We start from the raw sequence: 19,273 nt of genomic DNA, 5'->3' as shown, positions 1-19,273 counted from the left end.
CACCTTCATTCTTAAAGGAGACTTTTGACGGATGTAAACTCTGGGTTGAGAGACTTTGTTTTTGTTTTCTTTGCAGCTTGTTAAAGTTATCGTCCTACTGTCTCTGGCCTCCATTGTTCCAATAAGCAGTAAATGGTGATTTAAAACCTTGTTCCCGTTTATGTGTCATTTTTCACATGCTAGAGTCTCTGTCTGATTTTGGTTTTCAGCAGTGTGTCTATGACTTTCTTTGTATTTATCTCACTTGGGCTTTCTGAGCTCTCGAATCTATACATTTAGCCCTTTCCCCCCATATTGAGAAATTTCGGTCATGATTTCCTGACATACGTCTTCTTTCTTAGTCTTCCCTTCCTTCTGTGACTCCAATTATACCTGTGCTAGACCTTCTGATGTTGTTCACGTGTCCCTGAGGCACTGTTCTTTTTTTGTCCTTTTTCTTTCTCTTCTTCACGTGTATAACTTCTATTGATTTACCTTCAAGCTCACTGACTCTCCCTTTTGTTATCTATATTCTGTGGTTAAACCCGTCTGGTGAATTTTTTTATTTCAGATATTTTATTTTTCAGTTCTAGGATTTCCCCTTGATTCTTTTCATACATTCTATTCTCTGCCGAAATTTCCCAAATTTTCATTCTTCATATTTTCCTTTACATCACTGAGCACAATTATAATAGTTACTTTAAAGACTTAAAGTGTTGGGCCGGCCCGGTGGCTCAGGCGGTTGGAGCTCCATGCTCCTAACTCTGAAGGCTGCCGGTTCGATTCCCACATGGGCCAATGGGCTCTCAACCACAAGGTTGCCAGTTCGATTCCTCGACTCCCTCAAGGGATGGTGGGCTGTGCCTCCTGCAACTAAGATTGAATACAGCACCCTGAGCTGAGCTGCCGCTGAGCTCCTGGATGGCTCAGTTGGTTGGAGTGCATCCTCTCAACTACAAGGTTGCCGGTTCAATTCCCGCAAGGGATGGTGGGCTGTGCCCCTGCAACTAGCAATGGCAGCTGGACCTGGAGCTGAGCTGCGCCCTCCACAACTAAGACTGAAAGGACAACAACTTGAAGCTGAATGGCACCCTCCACAACTAAGATTGAAAGGACAACAACTTGACTTGGAAAACAGGCCTGGAAGTACACACTGTTCCCCAATAAAGTCCTGTTCCCCTTCCCCAATAAAATAAAAAATAAATAAATAAATAAATAAATAAATAAAAAGTAATTGAGGTTAAAAAAAAATGAATGCATCAACTTTACCCCTAATAAACCTATTAAAAAAAAAAAAGACTTAAAGTGTTAGTTTTAACATCTGGATCATCTCAAGAGTTTTTCCTCTGGAGAAACGTCATGTTTTCCTTTTTCTCCGTACATTTAGTAATTTTTTATTGTATCCTAGACATTGTGAATGTTATGGTGTGGAGACTCTGGATTTTATTATATTTCTCCAAAGGATGTTGATTTTTTTGGTTTGTTCATTTGTTTGAGCAGGCAGATTTGTTTGCACTCAAACTGAAAAAGACTATCTTTTGGGCAGCAGTTTAAAATCTCAGTTCAGTTCTTTTATCCTTAACTAGGTTACTTGCAATCTGCCCTGTTCCTGTATGGTTAACGGTCAGCCAGAGATCTGGAAAGAATTTATACAAAGAATTTGGAGCACCCACTCTCTGGCTCTCTCCTTTAAAAAAATCTCGTTTTACCTTCCAGTGGCATTAGGTATCCAGGCTTCTCTCTGCTCTCTGGTTCTTTAGGACAGAAACACTGTTGGCTTTCTATCAGTTTTTTTTTTTTTTTAATCTGCCCTATGTAAGCATTCACTCAGGTAAAAAGCTCTAAGAAATGGGGATCTCACCCCCATGTTATTCCCATCTTCCAAGAGTTGACTCCCCTCCAGAATCCGGTTGCTTAGTTTCCCTTTCCAGGGCCTTAAGATACTTGGTTATTTGTTTATTTATTTACTTACTAATTTAACACTGTCCAGTGTTTAGACCTGATATCTCTGGGAAGGTTTGTCTAGTAGGAGCTTATTCACCTACACTGGAAATGGAATTCCCAGTAAGGCTTACTTGGATGCTATAGCAAACACATCCTTAAAACACAGGTATCACCAGCTCAGGAGAGCTTTCTCAGTCCTCCCCAGACCGGGTGACAAAACTCTCTTGACCTTTCATAGCCTCTTCTGCTTGCTTCTACCATAAACAGTCCCTCATACAGGGTCTCACTCCAGGCAGCCACCCCACAAATTTCTGGTGGATAGAGAAATTACCAGCAAGTCTTTTTTACCTCTACATCCTACGAACAGATAGTAGATGCTCAGTAAATGTTAAATGGCAAGAAAAGGAGGACATGTCATTGTAAGGGACTGTTGGATGCTCACATGTCTGGATGAATCTCGAGTCTGACCCGAGAAGGCAGAGTGGGGAGGAAGAAGTTAGAATACCAAGAATACTGCGAGGTGGGGCAAGAGGACATCTCCCTGTGAGTCAGACAAAAGGAAATGGGAGGAGAGGGAGGCAGCCTCGGGACTGGGAAGTTGACTAGCTCTTTGGAGCTGCACTACAGACACTTCAGACTCCGATATTTCACTGTTTCTCTGTTGTATCAACCATGATACCTCTGTTTTCCTCCCCTTACTACTACATTAAGTAAATTTTTCCTTTGACAATATCAGTCTGCCTCCGTTAGGGAGAACCAAGGAAAAGATTCATGTTTATACTTAAGCCAGGGACTTGGGGGACACGACCTGAGGAGAAGGTGGAGCTCAAGGGCACAGACTCTGGAGACTGCGTTTTTAGCCATTCCTTCCTGGAGAGTCTTTGGCCTAAGTTATTTGTGATAAAACTGAAGAGAACTCTGGGGTTTATTTTTAATATATTACTTTCATTTCCTTATACAATCATTCACAGAAAAAAAAATGAAACAGGCAAAAAACAAAACAAAACAAAACAAAACACAAAAACAAAACACCAAAACCAAACAAGCCTTCTCTAGAATTTCAGACATACTCCCCCTCCCTACCTTCTATTCCTCTATCCCAATGATCCCTGCTATTCCAGCTCCTGTCTCCTATTAGTCACCACAGACATCAGAACGCAGGGATGATCTGAGAATTCTAATCACCAAGACTATCTAACCACATATGACTCAGGTACTAGAGATAAGAGTAACATGGCTGGACAAGAACACGGAACATTCAAAATAAATCTGATTTGGACTTGAATAGAAAGTTCAAACTCCATCAGCAGACGCTTCCTTGATACAGGCATACCTCTTTTTGTTCTGCTTCACTTTATTGCAACTCGCAGGTGTTCCATGATTTACAAATTGAGGGTTTCTGGCAGCCCTGTCTCGAGCAAGTCTATAGGTACTGTTTCTCCAACAGCATTTGCTCACTTCAAGTCTCTATGCCACACGTTGGTAATTCTCGCAATATTTCAAACTTTTTCATTATGATTACATTTGTTATGGCGATCTGTGATCAGCGATCTTTGCTGTTACTATTATAATTGTTTTGGGGCACCATGAACCGTGACCATATAAGACGGTAAACTTAAACAATAAGTGTGTGTGTTCTGACTGCTCCACTGACGGGCTGCCCCCCACCTCTTTACCGCTCCTCAGGCCTCCTTATTCCCTGAGATACAACAGTATTGAAATCAGGCCAGTTAATAACCCTACAATGGCCTCTAAGTGTTCAAGTGAAAGGAAGTCATACATCTCTCACTTTAAATCAAAAGCTAGAAATGATTAAGCTCAGTGAGGAAAACATGTCGAAAGCTGAGATAGGCTGAAAGCTAGGCCTCTTGCACCAAACAGGTAGCCAAGTTGTTAATGCAAAGAAAATTTTTTGGAAGAAAATTAAAAGTGCTACTTTAGTGAACACACAAATGATAACAAAGCAAAACATAACTTATTGCTGATGTGGAGAAAGTTTTAGGGGTCCTGGATAGAAGATCAAACCAGCCACAACATCCCCTTAAGCTAAAGCCCAATCCAGAGCAAGGCCCTAACTCTATTCAGTTCTGTGAAGGCTGAGAGAGGTGAGGAAGCTGCAGAAGAAAAGTCTGAAGCTGGCAGAGGTTGGTTCATGAGGATTAAGGAGAGAAGCCATCTCCACAGCATAAAAGTGCGGGTGAAGGAGCCAGTGCTGAGGTAAAAGCTGCCGTGGTTATCCAGAAGATCTAGTAAGATAATTAGTGAAGGTGGCTACACTAAACATGGATTTTCAACGTAGACAAAACATACCTATATTGGAAGAAGATGTCATCCAGGGCTTTCATAGTTAGAGAGAAGTCAATGCCCGGCTTCAAAGCTTCACAGGATAGGCTGGCTCTCTAGTTAGGGGCTCATGCAGCGGGGGACTTTTAGTGGGGGAGTTTTAGTTGAAGCCAGTGCTCACTTACCATTCAGAAAATCCCAGGGCCCTTAGGAGTTATGCTAAGTCTACTCTGCCTGTGCTCTATAAATGAAACCACAAAGCCTGGATGACAGCACATCAGTGTACAACATGGCTTACTGAATATTTTAAGCCCACTGTTGAGACCTACTGCTTAGAAAAAAGATTCCTTTCAAAATATCACTGTTCATTGACAACACACCTGGCCACCCAAGAGTGCTGATGGAGATGGACATGAGATTAATGTAGTTTTCATGCCTGCTAACAGAGCATCCATTCTGCAGCCCAGGACCAAGGAATCGTTTCAACTTTTCACGCCGTATTATTTAAGAAATACATTTTGTAAGGCTATAGCTGAGCAAAGTAAGTTACAAACCGTTGGAAAGAATTCACCCTTCTAGATGCCATTGAGAACATTCATGAGTCATGGAAAGAGGCCAAGATATCAACATTAACAGGAGTTTGGAAGTTGATTCCAACCCTGGTGGATGACTTTGAGAGGAAGGCACTGCAGAGGTGGTGGGAACAGCAAGAGAAGTAGACGTGGAGGCTGAAAATGTGACTGAATTGCTGCAAGCTCATGATCAAACTTGTACGGATGAGGAGCCGCTTCTTGGGGATGAGCACAGAAAACGGTTTCTGGAGATGGAATCCACTCCTGGCGAAGAGGCTCTAAAGATTGTTGAAATGACAACAAACGGTTTAGAATATCACATAAACTTAGTTGAAAAGCAGCTGCACGGTTTGAAAAGATGGACCCCAACTTTGAAAGAAGCTCTACCGTGGGTAAAATGCTATCAAACAGCGTCTCGTGTTACTGAGAAACCTTTCATGAAAGAAGAGTCGATTGACGCGGTAACTTAATTGCTGTCTTATTTTTAAAAATTGCCACAGCCACCCCAACCTTCGGCAACCACCACCCTGACCAGTCAGCAGCCATTAACACTGTGGTAAGACACTTCACCAGCAAAAAGATTATATATGACTCGCAGAAGGCTCAGATGATAGCATTTTTTTTAGCAATAAAGTATTTTTTAAGTTAAGGTACATCAGTTTTTAGGCATAACGCTATTGCACACTTAATATACTACAATATAGAATAAATATAACTTGCATATGCATTGGGAAACCAGAAAATTTGTGTGCCTCACGTTTTTGCAATGTTCTGGAACTGACGTCGCAGCGGTAGCAGTAGCCCTGTATTCAGACCCACATGTCTGAGTGTCCATGTGGCCCCAGAAAGACAGCCTTCAAAACTGATGCAAACCTACGTGAGGGATACGCATGACGCTGTCGCCACATAGGTAGCAATGTATTTGGTCTGTGATGCAGATAAAGTAACAGGATTTCCGCTTTGTTCCCTGACTGACAGGAATACCGGGAAGAATGAAATGGAATTTCAAAGGGAGAGGAGCATCTCAGATACAGGCCCCTGGGGAATGTGATGGTGGGGGGTGTCCAGAGACAGCAGCTCAGATACAGGAGGTAAAGCTGGTGAGCATGTCAAGTACAGAGTCCAAGCGTTAACAGCCTAACAACAAGGGCCAGAGCTGGCCTCTGAGTTGTACACACTCCTTCCTGACTCCAGGTAGGAATGGAAGCTTCACAAGCGTCATGGAGAGGGACAGTGTGACTGAGGACCTACGAGGTGCCAGTTGCTGTACTGAGTGACTTTAACACATTATCTTATTTAACACGTTATCAACAACTCCTCAACAGAAGGAAGACCAATCCCACCTTACAAGAGAGGAGATCGAACTTTAGGAAGGCTAAGGAAGCCATCCGTGTGCTAGAAAGACACAGCACAGCTGTAAGCGGTGGGGCAAAGGTGTGAACACGTGTCCGCCCGACGCCACGAGACAACACCGTCGCATGACTTATAATATTGAGAGAGCCCGAGAGTGTCTCTCACCACTTACGATGAGGAGCCTGAAGCCCCGCGATGCAAGTGCCTGCCCAGGGTACCCCGTGAGCAGTGTGGAGCCACTCATGTCACTGCACTGGGGGTCACTGCCCAGGGAGGCTTGGCAGTCAGGACAACAAACCCCAGCACCGGTGACTGAGTCTGACTTAGACCTGAGGCTTCTGGCTCTGACCTCCTGGGCAATGGTGGTTACTTCCACTCAGCATGCACACTGGGAAGTGTGTCACTCCCATTCAAATGACCCAGCCTGGGCAGCACGCAGACGACACAGCTGAGACCGGGCTGGGTGTTCATGTTTGGAACTGGCCTACAGCAGGAACAAGGACTCTGTGAGCTGTTGCAGGACAAACCATCCAAGATGTGGTGGCTGACAAGCATTGACCCTCACAGTCACGGGTCTGTAGGTCATGTGCAATTTGGCTGATGTCAGATGCGCTTGGCGCGGTGCTTCTGAGTCAGCCTGCAGGTTGACTGGGCTCCGGGCTGCAGGTTGGGTTTAGGTGTGTTCCACACACATACGTTCTGGGGAACCAAACTGAAGGAACAGTAGCTGCTCGGTCCATATCCCCCACACGCCATGACAAAGAAAGCCACACGACAAAAGCCAAGGTCATCACGTCAGGGAAGCGTGCGCTCTCCCCTGAGATGGTGAACAACGGAGAAGGGATAAGGGTGAGGATATGCGCATGAACTCTAAGGCCCTTTCCAGCTCTTTGAGTCTATGGGATTCTGTACATTTGGTGGCCATGCTGTGACCACAGGAAACAGACCATGATCACCACCCAACCACTCCCCAGAAGCTGAAAAGCACCAGTCCACAGGCTAGATACACCTGATCTAGCCGGTCTAAACCTGTCCTATCTGTCGGTAATGGTACTGCGTCACATTTCCTAAAACCATCCTTCTGCCAGCCTTAGCAACCAACTCTTGACTCTCTGAAGGGTTTGTCAATGGCTATCACCAAGTTGTAAAACAGGGGTTTTTGCTTTTCTCTTTTGCTGCAGGCATGATGGTGACAGTGATGATTCGGTTCCGTTTTCTTTCCTTTTTTTTTTTTTTTTTTTAAGATTTTATTGGGGAAGGGGAACAGGACTTTATTGGGGAACAGTGTGTACCTCCAGGCCTTTTTTCCAAGTCAAGTTGTTGTCCCTTCAATCTTAGTTGTGGAGGGTGCCATTCAGCTTCAAGTTGTTGTCCTTTCAGTCTTAGTTGTGGAGGGCACAGCTCAGCTCCAAGTCCAGTTGCCGTTGCTAGTTGCAGGGGGCACAGTCCACCATCCCTTGTGGGAGTCGAACCAGCAACCTTGTGGTTGAGAGGATGCGCTCCAACCAACTGAGCCATCGGGGACTCAGCTCAAGGTGCCATGTTCAATCTTAGTTACAGGGGGTGGAACCCACCATCCCTTGGGGGACTTGAGGAATTGAACTGGCAACCTTGTGGTTGAGAGCCCACTGGCCCATGTGGAATCGAACCAGCAGCCTTTGGAGTTAGGAGCATGGAGCTCTAACCGTCTGAGCCACCGGGCCGGCCCGCGTTTTCTTAAAAATATATTATCCCTGTAGAAACCAACAAGACTACAATTGTGTTTAGATGGCTCAGAATGACAAAATGCTGAACCTACATGCAACCTTCAAAAATGGTGAAATGAGACCGTCTCAGTCTGAGAATACAAGGTAAGGTGATCTGACAACTTTTCAATGTCTAGGGGAATCCAGGTATAACTAGTAAATCAACCAGATGTGTCTTATTTTAGACGCAAATATCCAGAACCTAGCTCATTTTTGCACACGTGTAAAATCATAGAGTGTTCCACAGGCAAATGAATCCAGGACTTCAATAACAAATTGTGAAGACTGAAGATGAAAGCAGACAAGCCATTCCTCCTTCAGAAGAGGCCGTCCTCTAGTCCTGGAAGTTGGACCTATTGTTCAAAGGGCAAGTGGAAACAACATCCGATGCCCAAAGCTGAGCACAAAGTCAAATGCGGCAGGAAAAACTGACACTGAACTGCAACCTTCTCTTCAGGAGAGCCAGGCTCTCTGTCCTCTCCTTCTGTGTACTCCTTTATGCTCTCTCTTCTTCACTTCAAAAGCATGTAGGATTTTAATACATAAATGTCATGCAAGTCCAATTCTGATCCTAATAATGCATTTGAGGGGGTAATTGGATGAAGTTTACATGGGAAAATACAAACCTGGCCTGAGAATAGTTAAAGACTTGTTTTTAAACACATACTGCATTGATATAGAAATAGATGTATATCAATATAACAAAAGGGGAATTTTCAGATGTAGAAATTCAGTATAACGAGAATTTCACAAAGGAGAAAGGTAACAGTTCCATTCAGTGGGAAAATATAGAACAGCCCGATTTTATACCATGTGCAAAAATTAATTCCACATGGATTAAGCATTTCTGTTTTAAAAACAAAACAATAAAAATTCTTGCAAGAAAGTCTAGGAGGTTATCAGTAAAACATGGGAAGAAGAGTGGGGGTAGAGGAATGACACTTTATTAACCAAGACTACAAGCCCAGAAATTTACTTTTTTGAAAAAGAAAAAAGGAACAAAGGTAGGAAGATAGACAAATTTGATTGTACATAAACTTAAAATATTCTAATGGCCAAAAGATACGCTAAAAAAAAAAAAAAAAAGACAAATGAGACATTTGAAAATACACGGGTAGTGCAGAAAACAAGGAGCTGATAAATGACTAATTAATTCAACAGGTATTTCTGAACAACTGTACGTTAGGCGCTGGGAAAGGCACAAGGACAAGAGTGAAAACAACGGCTAAGTCCCTGATGTCACGTGCCAGGCCCCATGCACAGAGTTTGCATATTGTATGGGGATGAAATGTGTCCCCCGAAAAGATATGTTGAAGTCTTACCCCCTGTTTTCTGCGACTGTGACCTTTAATGGAAATAAGGCCTTGGCAGGTGTCATACAGGATTAGGGTGTCCTTATAAGAAGAGGGAAAAGTGGACACAGATACACAGAGAGGAGAACTGCAAGTGGAGACACAGAGACACAGAAGAAAGAGGACAGAGGCTGCAGTGATGCAGCTACAAAGCAAAGGAATGCGAGAATTGCCAGCCTCGCCCCCCTCCCCTCCCCCCCGAATCTGGTACAGGCAAGGAAGGGTCCTCTGCAACCCCCAGAGGGAGCAGACTCTGCTGACGCTGGATTGTGGACTTCCAGCCTCCAGAACTAGGACAGAATAAATGTCTGTTGTTTTTAGCCAGCCAGTTTATGATAATTTGTTACCAATTCCTAGGAAACCAATACATATATATTAGCTCATTTAATCCTGATAACAACGCTATGACATAGCTACTTCTCCAGTCTCCATTTTAGGAAGCTGAGGCCCAAGGTCACATAGTTATTAAGTGCAGAGCTGGGACTTGAACCTGGCAGTCTGGCTCCAGAGTCAACGTGGTAAGCCACAACACTGCAACGCTGTTGAATATCGATTGGGTTCATTAACAAATATGTACTGAACACTTACTTTGTGCTGAGCACTGTTTTAGATGCTGGAGACAGAGCAGAGAATGAAAAGGACAAAGATAGCTGCCCTTGTCAAGTGTCCATATCAGTGAGGGAGACAGATGACAGAGAAGCAGTGCATTCAGGAGAGAGCCAGGCTTGAGCTGGTGCAACTGGAAACGTGTCAGAAAAGAGCAGGAACTGGGAGAGTAAGGCTGGCGTCAGATTACAAGAGATACAGAGCCTAAAGAAGGAGAAAGTCCCGGGGTAAAAATCCAGAGGATGAGGGATAAACTGGGAGTCCTGGGCTTCTTATGAAAACAGGAAACATGACAATGTCTATCTATAGTAAACAAATATCTCATAAATTGACAGGAGGGCAAAAGATGTAAATAGGCAACTCACAGAAGAACAAATCCTAATGGCCCTCTCCCAAAGAATAAATTCACTAGTAGTCTGGGAAATAAATGGAAATTAAAGTTAACATGAGCAATCACTTTAAATGTATCAGCCCAGCAAAAATTAAAGAGCGATAATGCCTATTGCTAACGGGGTTAGAGAAAAAGGTACTTTCATTCACAGCTACTAAAAATATGGTATACTGCAGTGTTGTTGTTTTTTTAAAACAAACAGTCAACATGTGTTAAAATTAAAACTATATTACCTTAGAGCAAGCAATCCTATTGCTGGGAATCCTCTCCATAGAAATAAAAAGAAAGGCATCAGTATGTAAAGACACATAAAGATTGTTTAGAGATAGAAAAAGAAGAAAAAAAGAAGTGAATATCCATCAAAAAGGGAAGGGTTGGTGTTCAGCTTGCAGATCTATGCTTCTGCTGAGAACAAACAGAAAAGCCAGATAAAATACAAAAACATCTGTATGGCATATTAGAGAGCTGCTGAGGCAACCAGGACTCAAAGGTACAAAAATCTGAGAGCAGGGGGAATCTGAGGAGAAGTGAGCCCTCCACCCATTCTGGGAGCAGCGCAAGAGGCTTAGTTAGGATGGGGGCTGGTGGCCCAGGCAGACAGTCACTATGAGCACAGAGAGAGACAAGCAGAGCTTGTGACAAGCTCATGGGACTACAGTGACCAAAATTAGAGACTGGAATGGCCAGATTCCTAGTGAGAAGGGAAAAGAGGAGAACTGAACCCAATGTTGCCAGTTTTCCCCTCAAGATATTTGTTGAATTCAGAAGCCATGTGGGTCAGAAGACTAAAAATCATGGCAGAAAGCCTCTGAAAAGAAGAAGGCATTTCTTTTGTCACCTTGTGGTCCTGAGGAAACAAAGGTTAGAGTTCAGGATTTTTCAGGGGCAGTGGCCCAGAGAATAACATAGGTTCTGGGTTTAAAACTTTGGAGGCTACACCCCAGGAACAGGAGACTTTTTTGTTTTCTCCTGTTTTCATTTTAAGGCAAATGGAGCCTTGAGAAATTACAATCCAACCTCAAATCAACTCAGTCCCTAACTGGATTAAGATCATCAGTCCCCTTTCTGTCTGCCTAGCAAAGGAAAGCATGACCCATTACCTAGAGCTTCTCAATTTTCTTAACATAATATCTGACAATCAATAAAAATCTATCTGGCATGCCAAGAGAGAGGACCATGTGACCCAAAGTCAAGGGGAAAAAGAGACAATAGAAAAAGATCTACAGGCGATCCAGATACTGGAGTTAGCAGAAAAAAAGATTTTTAAATAGTTATAAATACATTTAAGAAAATACAGGAATATGCTGAGACAATAGCAGAAAAGACACAGGTATGGAATATATTAAAAATAAGCAAATAGACATCTCACAATGAAAAAAATACTAAAATTAAAAGTTATATGAATAAAATTAACCACAGGTTGGGAAAAGCAGAACATACGATTAACAAACTGGAAGACAGGTCAATGGAATATACTGGGACTGAAGCACTGAGAGAAAAAGGATGTAAAGTACATAGGAGAGTGAAAGAGACATGCGGGATATTGTGAGCCAGTCTAACATACGAGGACAGGGAGAATGGAGCATAAGAAAAGGAAAAGAGATAATGGTTGAGAATTTTTCACAAGATTTTTGATTAAACACATCAACCTACAGTTTCAAGATGAACTGCAAGCCCCAGCAGGATGTATACAAAGAAAGGCACATATAGTTAAGTTGCTGAAATACAAAGACAAAAATCTTAGAAGCTGCTGAAGAAAACAAGATACATTACATTCAAATGAGCAACAATAAGACCGGCGGTTTATTTATCAACAGAACTGACAGAAACCAGAAGACAATGGAATGATATCTTTTAAACGCTAGGAGCAAATAATTGCCAACCTAAAATTCTATTTCCAGCTAAAATATCTTTAAAACGTAAGAGTGAATTCTGCTTTCAGGTTCAATCTGTAAAGAGCTTGGAAGTCATCACTTCCATCCTTACAAGAAAAAAGCTGTACAAACTGAAAATCAATGACTTTTCTTAGACTCATCAGAGAAATCTAAAATCTGGAGAGACAGGTATGAATACAGAGAATCACAGCCAAGATCAGCTTGCCTGGCGCAGAAGCCAATGTTGCCACAAACTGGGGGGAACATTTAAGTGGTTCTTTGACAAATTGCTAGAGGCTGAGTGAGGATGAGCTGAAGAATGAGAAACTGGGGGCTCGGGTCTTAGGGGGAGGGGCACACTTGGATTTTATCACCAGGAACTTCACCAGGTTCTCAAGGTGAACATTCCAAGAAAAATCCCCTTGTGTGTCAGGCAAATTAAACCCTCCAAAAGTTGAAGCAAGTAGAAGAAAAGAAATAATAAAGATAAGAGTAGAAATCAACGAAATAGAATGTAGACAAACAATAGAGGAAACCAATGAAACACAGCTTGTTTTATAAAAAGATCAATAAAAGTGATAAACCTCTAGCCAGACATTCAAGAAACAAAGAGAAACGATAAAAACAATTACCAATATCAGGAGTGAAAAAGGAAATATTATTAAGGATTACACAGACATTTAAAGGATAATGAGGCATAAGTCTGTACTCATATAAATAAATGATTGAATAAATTAATAAATGGAGAGAAGAGACAAATCTCCCATGCAGAAGAATTTCAAATAATTTATGTAGATATTCTGCCATTAAGGAGGTGGAACATAATAATTTCCCCTCCTTAAGTGTGGGCTGAGCAAGGACAGCAGTGTGGAAAGAGAGAGAGACAAGAAGTTTAGAGTGGAGAGAAGCCTGACACACCTCAGCCAGCTAAGCAAGGTCAACATCAACGTGATCAGTCATGCTGACAGCACGTGCGCTGATGTGATGTGATGTGATGAGAAGGGCACTTTACCTCCATGCTCTTCCTCCCCAAAACATTACTCCCAGTCTAATCAAGAGAAAAATATCAGACAAATCCCAGCAGAGGGATATTCTATAAAATATCTGACCAGTAATCCTCAAAACGGTCAAGATCATCAAAAACAAGGAACGTCTGAGAAACTGTCACAGCCCAGAGGAGCCTCAGAAGACATAACAACTACATGTAACGTGGGATCCTGAATGGGATCGTGGACAGGAAAAGGACGTGAGGTAAAAACTAAGGAAATCTGAGTAAACTATGAAAAGGCAGAGAGATGGTTGCTGGTACACTTGCATTCTAAGAAGGACAAAAGGGAGGTCTTTAGGCAAAATGAAAATGAGCCCAGGTGCAAACATAAAAATGTAAGAGGGAAAGAGCAAAGCAAGGGTAATATGTACATACATATGACAGCTTTTTTGCTATAAAAATAATAATAGTATCTTGTGGGATTTAATATATATGTAAAATTTAAATGCATGGCAGCAATAGCACAAAAAATAGGAAGGGGTAAATGAAATTAGAGTATTTTTTTATATCTAGCAATGTTAGGGGAGTGGTAAAGATAGTTTACATTTAACTACATGCAGTAAGATAAGGGTACATGTTGCAATCACTACTGTAGCCACAGTAAGAATGACAGAAGAATGTACTCACCAGTAAGCTAATAGATGGGAAAACAGAATAATAGAAATAGCTGAATAATCTAAAAGAAGGTAAGAAAAGGCAGAGACAGAAACATGAGACAGCTGGATCAAAGAGAAAAAACAGTAAGATGATAGATATAAAACAACCCTATCAGTAATTAAATACAAAATGGACTGAATACTCCAAGTAGAAGACTGTCACACTACATCTTTTAAAGTATCAGCTATATGCTGCCCTTAAAACAGACTTACTTTAAATATGAGCACCCAGAAAGTTTGAAGTAAAAGGATAGAAAAGAATATACTATGCTAACACGAATCAAAAGAAAGCTGAAGTAACTATATTTTATCAGACAAAAATAGGCTTGAAGGCATGTAGCATTACTCTGTATCAAGAGTCATGTCATAATGATAAAGGAGACAATTCTTAGGAAGTTTCAGCAATTCTGAATCTATGCATACCCAATAATTTAGCTTCAAAGTGAATAAAGCAACAATCAACAGCATAAAAAAGGATCTCACTAGACAAATCCACGATATACTTCAATACACTTCTCTCAATAGCTAATAGAATGAGCAGGCAAAAATTTGAGAAGGATATAGGAGTTCTGAAAAACACAGTTAATATAATCAACCTAAATGACATACTTAGAAAACTGAAGGTCCATGATGGAGCACACACTCTTTCCAAGTATTTATGGAACATTTGCCAAAACTATCTATATGCTGGGTTATAATCCAGTCCCCAATATCTCAAAGGATTGGTTGAAGTCATTTAGACTTTAGAATGTATTCTCTCATTACAATGGAACCAACTTTAAAATCAATAATAAAAGGTAAACTCGAAAAATCCCAACTGTTTGGAAATTAAGTAACACCCCTTTAAAATAAACCATTAGGGGAAAAAAATCAAAAGGGATATTATGAAATATTTTCAATCAAATGATAATGAAAATATGACATACTGAACTTGTATGATATGGCTAAGCCTGTACCTAGAGGGCAATGTATAGCCATTAATTCATACATTAGAGAAATAAAAGCTAAAAAGCAATGATCTAACATTCTATCTCAAGAAATTAGAAAAAAGGAAATTGAATCTCAATCAAGTAGAAGGGAGAAAAGAATCAAGGTAACAACAAAAATAAAGAACTATAAGACAGATATACAAGAACAAAATAACAGTACAAATAAAGTTGTTACTACCGTTATCTCCCTGAAAAGAAGACCTAGCCAGACAATCAGCATCTTTTGGAGCAAAAATTAATATAAGACCCAGTCTTATTTTACTATAATATAAGACTGGGTCTTACATAACATAACATAAGACCGGGTCTTATATTAATTTTTGCTCCAAAAGACGCATTAGAGCTGATGGTCTGGCTAGGTCTTATTGTGGGGTAAACACGGTAATAAAACTGACAAATTTCAACTGCTTCTGGAATAGGATGGAATAATTCATAGAAAGCAAACATTCTCATTGAAGGAAGAGGAGTGAGGAACCATGGTCGCTGTGGTTGCTGTTGGCAGTGGTCTAGAGAGGAAAAAGTTGACCCACTTCATAACGGCTACTGTCTGCATCCCAAATCCCGGAAATCATGCAGTGCTGTGGAGAAGTTGTTCACAATATAAACAGGTAACCAGCAATGAGGACCTGCCCACTCCAATGGGAAATCCTTATAAGGAACCTCTCAAAAAGTGTATCTTACGTGGAAAATGTGTAGATTATAAGAATGTGCAGCTTCTGTCCCAGTTTATTTCTCTATTTACTGGATGCATTTATGGAAGGCTCCTAACAGGTCTTTGTGAGAAGAAACAAAAAGAAATCACAAAAGGGATTGAAAGAGCTCAAATAATGGGTTTTATGCCAGTTACATACAAGGATCCTGTGTATCTCAAAGACCCTGAAGTTCGTAACATCAAATATCGGGAGTAAATTATCTAACGTTATCATCAATAAACTTATTTTTACAGTAAAAAAAAAAACGGGGGAAAAAAAATTCTCATTGAAAAAAGTAGAAAAGCCCAATCGATTACAAAATAAGAAAAAGTGATCAGATCAGAGAGCCGAGGAAGCCATACTGTCGTTTAAAGGGATTGAAATTCCAAGGTGAGAAGAACGCGTCAGAGGCTAGCTGAGCCTACGCAAATGCGTTTTCCCTGGGAACGGCTGAGGACTGTGGCAGTAGACCTGAGGCTGGGAAATAGGGTGGGGCCAGGCCGAGGGCCACTCCAGCAGAGTGTTGGCTAGTTGTGTGGCCACATTGGAGACACGAGGGGTAGGCTGGTTTCCTCTTCCAGACTTCTGCTGACTGCTGCAACTTCTTGGGGCTAAAATTGAAGTTGAAAACTTTTGAAAAGCAGAATGCAAGTCCCCAGACTGTGTCACTCAGGAGACAGAACCCCCACCACCACCACCAGAAAGGCCAGGACAACACAAAGGCCAACACAGAAGTCCTAGGGGCGTGTCAGCTGACACCAAGGGTCTGCAACTGCTCCTGCTCTGAGCAGCGGCCACGAGAGAGTCCAGCTTTGGCGTCTGGCAGAGGGTTGTTGCCAGAAGACAGAGAAATATTAATAAATGCATACTTTTTATGGTTATGTGGGGCTTGGACCAATCACACTGAAGATGTGAGGGAACTCGGACGTACAGCTGGTCCTCCCCTGAAAACGTCTGCAAGACTGGGAAGCTGTAACGTGAAGCTAAAGCACTAAGTCTGCGGATTTAGCTCCCCGTGGGTCACTGGCACATCCTGTCCCCACCAGGCGTTCTCAGCAGCAGGGCACCTCATCCGTTCTCCCTCAGGGTTTTCTTACCCGAGCCATAAGTCCCCTGAACAAGGCTGGAGAACCAGTGCTCCGTGTGCGAAGCCACGCAGGCCTCCAAGCTCCTCTCTGCCCCCAGCAGTCAAAATGCAAAGGGGTGCTGAACGCCCCAAAAGGGTAAATGTGGGGAGATGGCCCCTAGCGATTTCCCGCTCGCTCTCTGGGTCTCTGACATTGGGTGCATATATGGGTCTCTTCCTATGACAGTTTGTTTGTCCCTCTTATCGTTCCCTTAGTTTTGTGTTTTTCCCCTCACATAACATGTAAAGAAGAGTTTTTAAAACACCTGTTTTATTTACCAGAGTTGTGTGCTCCCAATAAAAGATTTAAAACCAAATGAATGAAAATATTTAAATTTTGACTTCAAAAAAAAAACACGTAATATGCCCAGGCACCACAGTCATTTGGTTTGCTTATCTGCACCTGAGGGCTAGGAGACTCTCGGCGGCATTCTCGGGGCTCGGTCTCCATGGGGTCCCTGCCCCCTCTTTGGGGAAGACATATGCAATTAGGAAGTGATGGTGGAGGGTGGGAACAGGGCCGGCCCCCAGAACTGTGAGCCTGACCAGCACCCGAGAGGAGGTGCTCTGCTGGAAGGAAGAAGGAAATCTCACCTACTCCGAAGCAAGGGCAGGCGTTGTGTGGAGCAGCTGAGCCGCAAGGCACAGGGAATCTGGGCCGCTGGGGTGGGCTGTCCCAGTCTCGCGCCTCCCGGATTCAGGGAGGGGGCGGATCGGTAAGTTTGCTGAGGAGCTCTGCAGCCTGGCGCCTGTCTCCGGAGGCCTTGGCTGGGCCTCCGGAGACAGGACTGAGAACAGCAGTGAGCTGTACAATGCTCAGCGTGTTTACTGAGGGTGAAGAATAAGAGTTCCCTTCAGGAACAGCCAATTACAGGGGACTGGGATTGTAACGCGCCCTCAAATTCCGGAGGGAGGGAACAGCTCAGTTCGTCTAATCACTCCAGTGAATCTTGGCTTATGTGTCCTTGGGTGCTTTGTCATTTTGTGTTCCCCATGGGTCCCTGCCACCAAGCAATGAAACCTCTGTTTGATCCATGTCCCCATGTGGCTGAGTCCTAACCAAGTGTGCAACAGCCTTCCTCAAAATGTTTACTGAGAAAAAGGCTGACAGAGACTGTTCAACTTGCCTGCATCAATATATTGTCTCCTTCTCCCGTGGGAAGAGCACCTTGCTTTTTCTGGATGTAGTAATGTATGCAGCCAAGAATTACATATATGTACATAGATCCATATCCAGGTAACACAGACCTGGTCAATATAAGGAAGCTGCTGGGAGAAGCTTCTAAGAAAGCCCTTTAAAAAAAAGAAAGACTTGCCTAGCTCAAGTCTTTTGCCCTTCCCTTTCCCCCTTCTTTATGCCTGAAATGTGTGTAGTGGCTGGTGCTCCAGCAGCCACCTTGCATGCATGAGGACGAGACTGAAAGAGTCGGAAACCAGAAGCAGCCTGGGTCTCAGAAGACACGGTGGAGCGGCTGCATTGGCCCTGTATAGACAACTCTGGACTCCGTGTCATGAGAGAGAAAAACACCTGCCTCTCTTATTTAAGACACTGTTTTGGGGTTTGCTGCTAATTCAGCATGTGAAGGACGGAGAAGGGAAGAAAAAGTATTTAGAGAAGGAATTTAAAGATTCTAGATCACCCGCAAGTTCAAACACAGGTCTCCTGCAACACTAACCAGTTCTTGACTCATTTTTTTAAATAAAATGACAACATGCAAAAGTCACAGGGTATGTGGTACAATGGCCAGAGCACTGGGAGAGGGAGATTTCCTGGGAGAAAGAACATGTTTTACAGGATTGTTGTGAGAAATGATGTAATATACGACCAGATCCAGCACAATTCCAGAAATACTACCTTTCCCTGCCCCCAACAGAATTTACACACTAACCGTAAAATGCACACCGAGTTCGTTAAAACCTGCATAGCTCTGTCTCTGTCAGGACTGCCACATCAGTGTGGTGTCACTGGTTGTCTCCCATTAATCAGAAACTTTAACATCTCCTACATTGGAGAGAGAAAAAAGGGGGGAAGACAGATTGTTAACAAACAGAATTTGCAGAGCCGATGAAATCTTCCTGACCACGGTGGTGAAAATCTGTAATAGTGTCTCAGCGGTGACAATGTAGGGCTCAACGGATTTGGCGACTCAGAGTCACCGCCTGACTCCAGACGCCCCCGGCGCTCCCTCAAAGAACCTGGGTGGCCAACCCCCTCTGCCCTCGCCACAGGCAAGGCGATAGATAGCTGGTGAGGATAAATAATTAGTGCTTCTAATTTAGAACACAAGGTACGCAAGCCAACAGCTCGGCGCTGCCTCCGTTTCAATGATGAACAACTGTATGCACACCTAATTGGCGAGCAGGTACAGGGAGTCGGAGCTTCCCTCCCCATCCCCGGGGAGAAACTCTGCAACCACTTCACTGCATAATTGGTGTGACACGGATTTGGGGGATGAGAAAATCAAGAACATTGCACACCCACAGCCAAAATGATAGGAAGACAGTAGGGCACTGTTATTAAAATTGAGGTCCCTGTCCCAAAACTCTGAGGCAGATGCAACCTTGACACTGCCATAGATTATACCCACCCATATTCCACCCGCCAGCCCATATTCCACCCAGCCAGCCCATATTCCACCACCCAGCTCATATTCCACCCACTC

At 42.9% G+C, this 19,273-nt stretch overlaps 2 protein-coding genes across 4 annotated transcripts in view; one reads left to right on the top strand and one right to left on the bottom strand.

Moving 5' to 3' along the window:
- Positions 1–19,273, bottom strand: part of EFCAB6 (EF-hand calcium binding domain 6) — a 223,760-nt gene that overhangs the window by 92,621 nt on the left and 111,866 nt on the right. The gene's annotated exons all lie outside the window — the stretch shown is intronic.
- On the top strand, positions 15,269–15,700 carry LOC117029410 (28S ribosomal protein S18c, mitochondrial-like). 3 transcript variants are annotated; one of them, XM_033118655.1, is made up of 2 exons: positions 15,269–15,420; positions 15,505–15,700. In XM_033118655.1, the coding sequence occupies exons 1-2, from the start codon at positions 15,269–15,271 to the stop codon at positions 15,698–15,700; spliced, it is 348 nt and encodes a 115-aa protein (XP_032974546.1). The 3 variants fall into 3 exon arrangements, with proteins under 3 accessions (XP_032974546.1, XP_032974548.1, XP_032974547.1); XM_033118657.1 differs by having other exon boundaries at positions 15,563–15,620; XM_033118656.1 differs by having other exon boundaries at positions 15,269–15,516; positions 15,575–15,620.

Source organism: Rhinolophus ferrumequinum, chromosome 10, assembly GCF_004115265.2.
Source record: "Rhinolophus ferrumequinum isolate MPI-CBG mRhiFer1 chromosome 10, mRhiFer1_v1.p, whole genome shotgun sequence".
Classification (NCBI taxonomy): Eukaryota; Metazoa; Chordata; class Mammalia; order Chiroptera; family Rhinolophidae; genus Rhinolophus; species Rhinolophus ferrumequinum.
The sequence above is the reverse complement of the archived record's forward strand: the minus strand, read 5'-3'. Positions and strand labels throughout refer to the sequence as shown.

Bases quoted from the DNA above. Each gene is read 5' to 3' on its own strand.
- LOC117029410 (XM_033118655.1), top strand. From the start codon at position 15,269: ATGGTCGCTGTGGTTGCTGTTGGCAGTGGTCTAGAGAGGAAAAAGTTG. The intron at 15,421-15,504 runs GCCCACTCCAAT...TAAGAATGTGCA, and splicing joins GTAACCAGCAATGAGGACCT to GCTTCTGTCCCAGTTTATTT.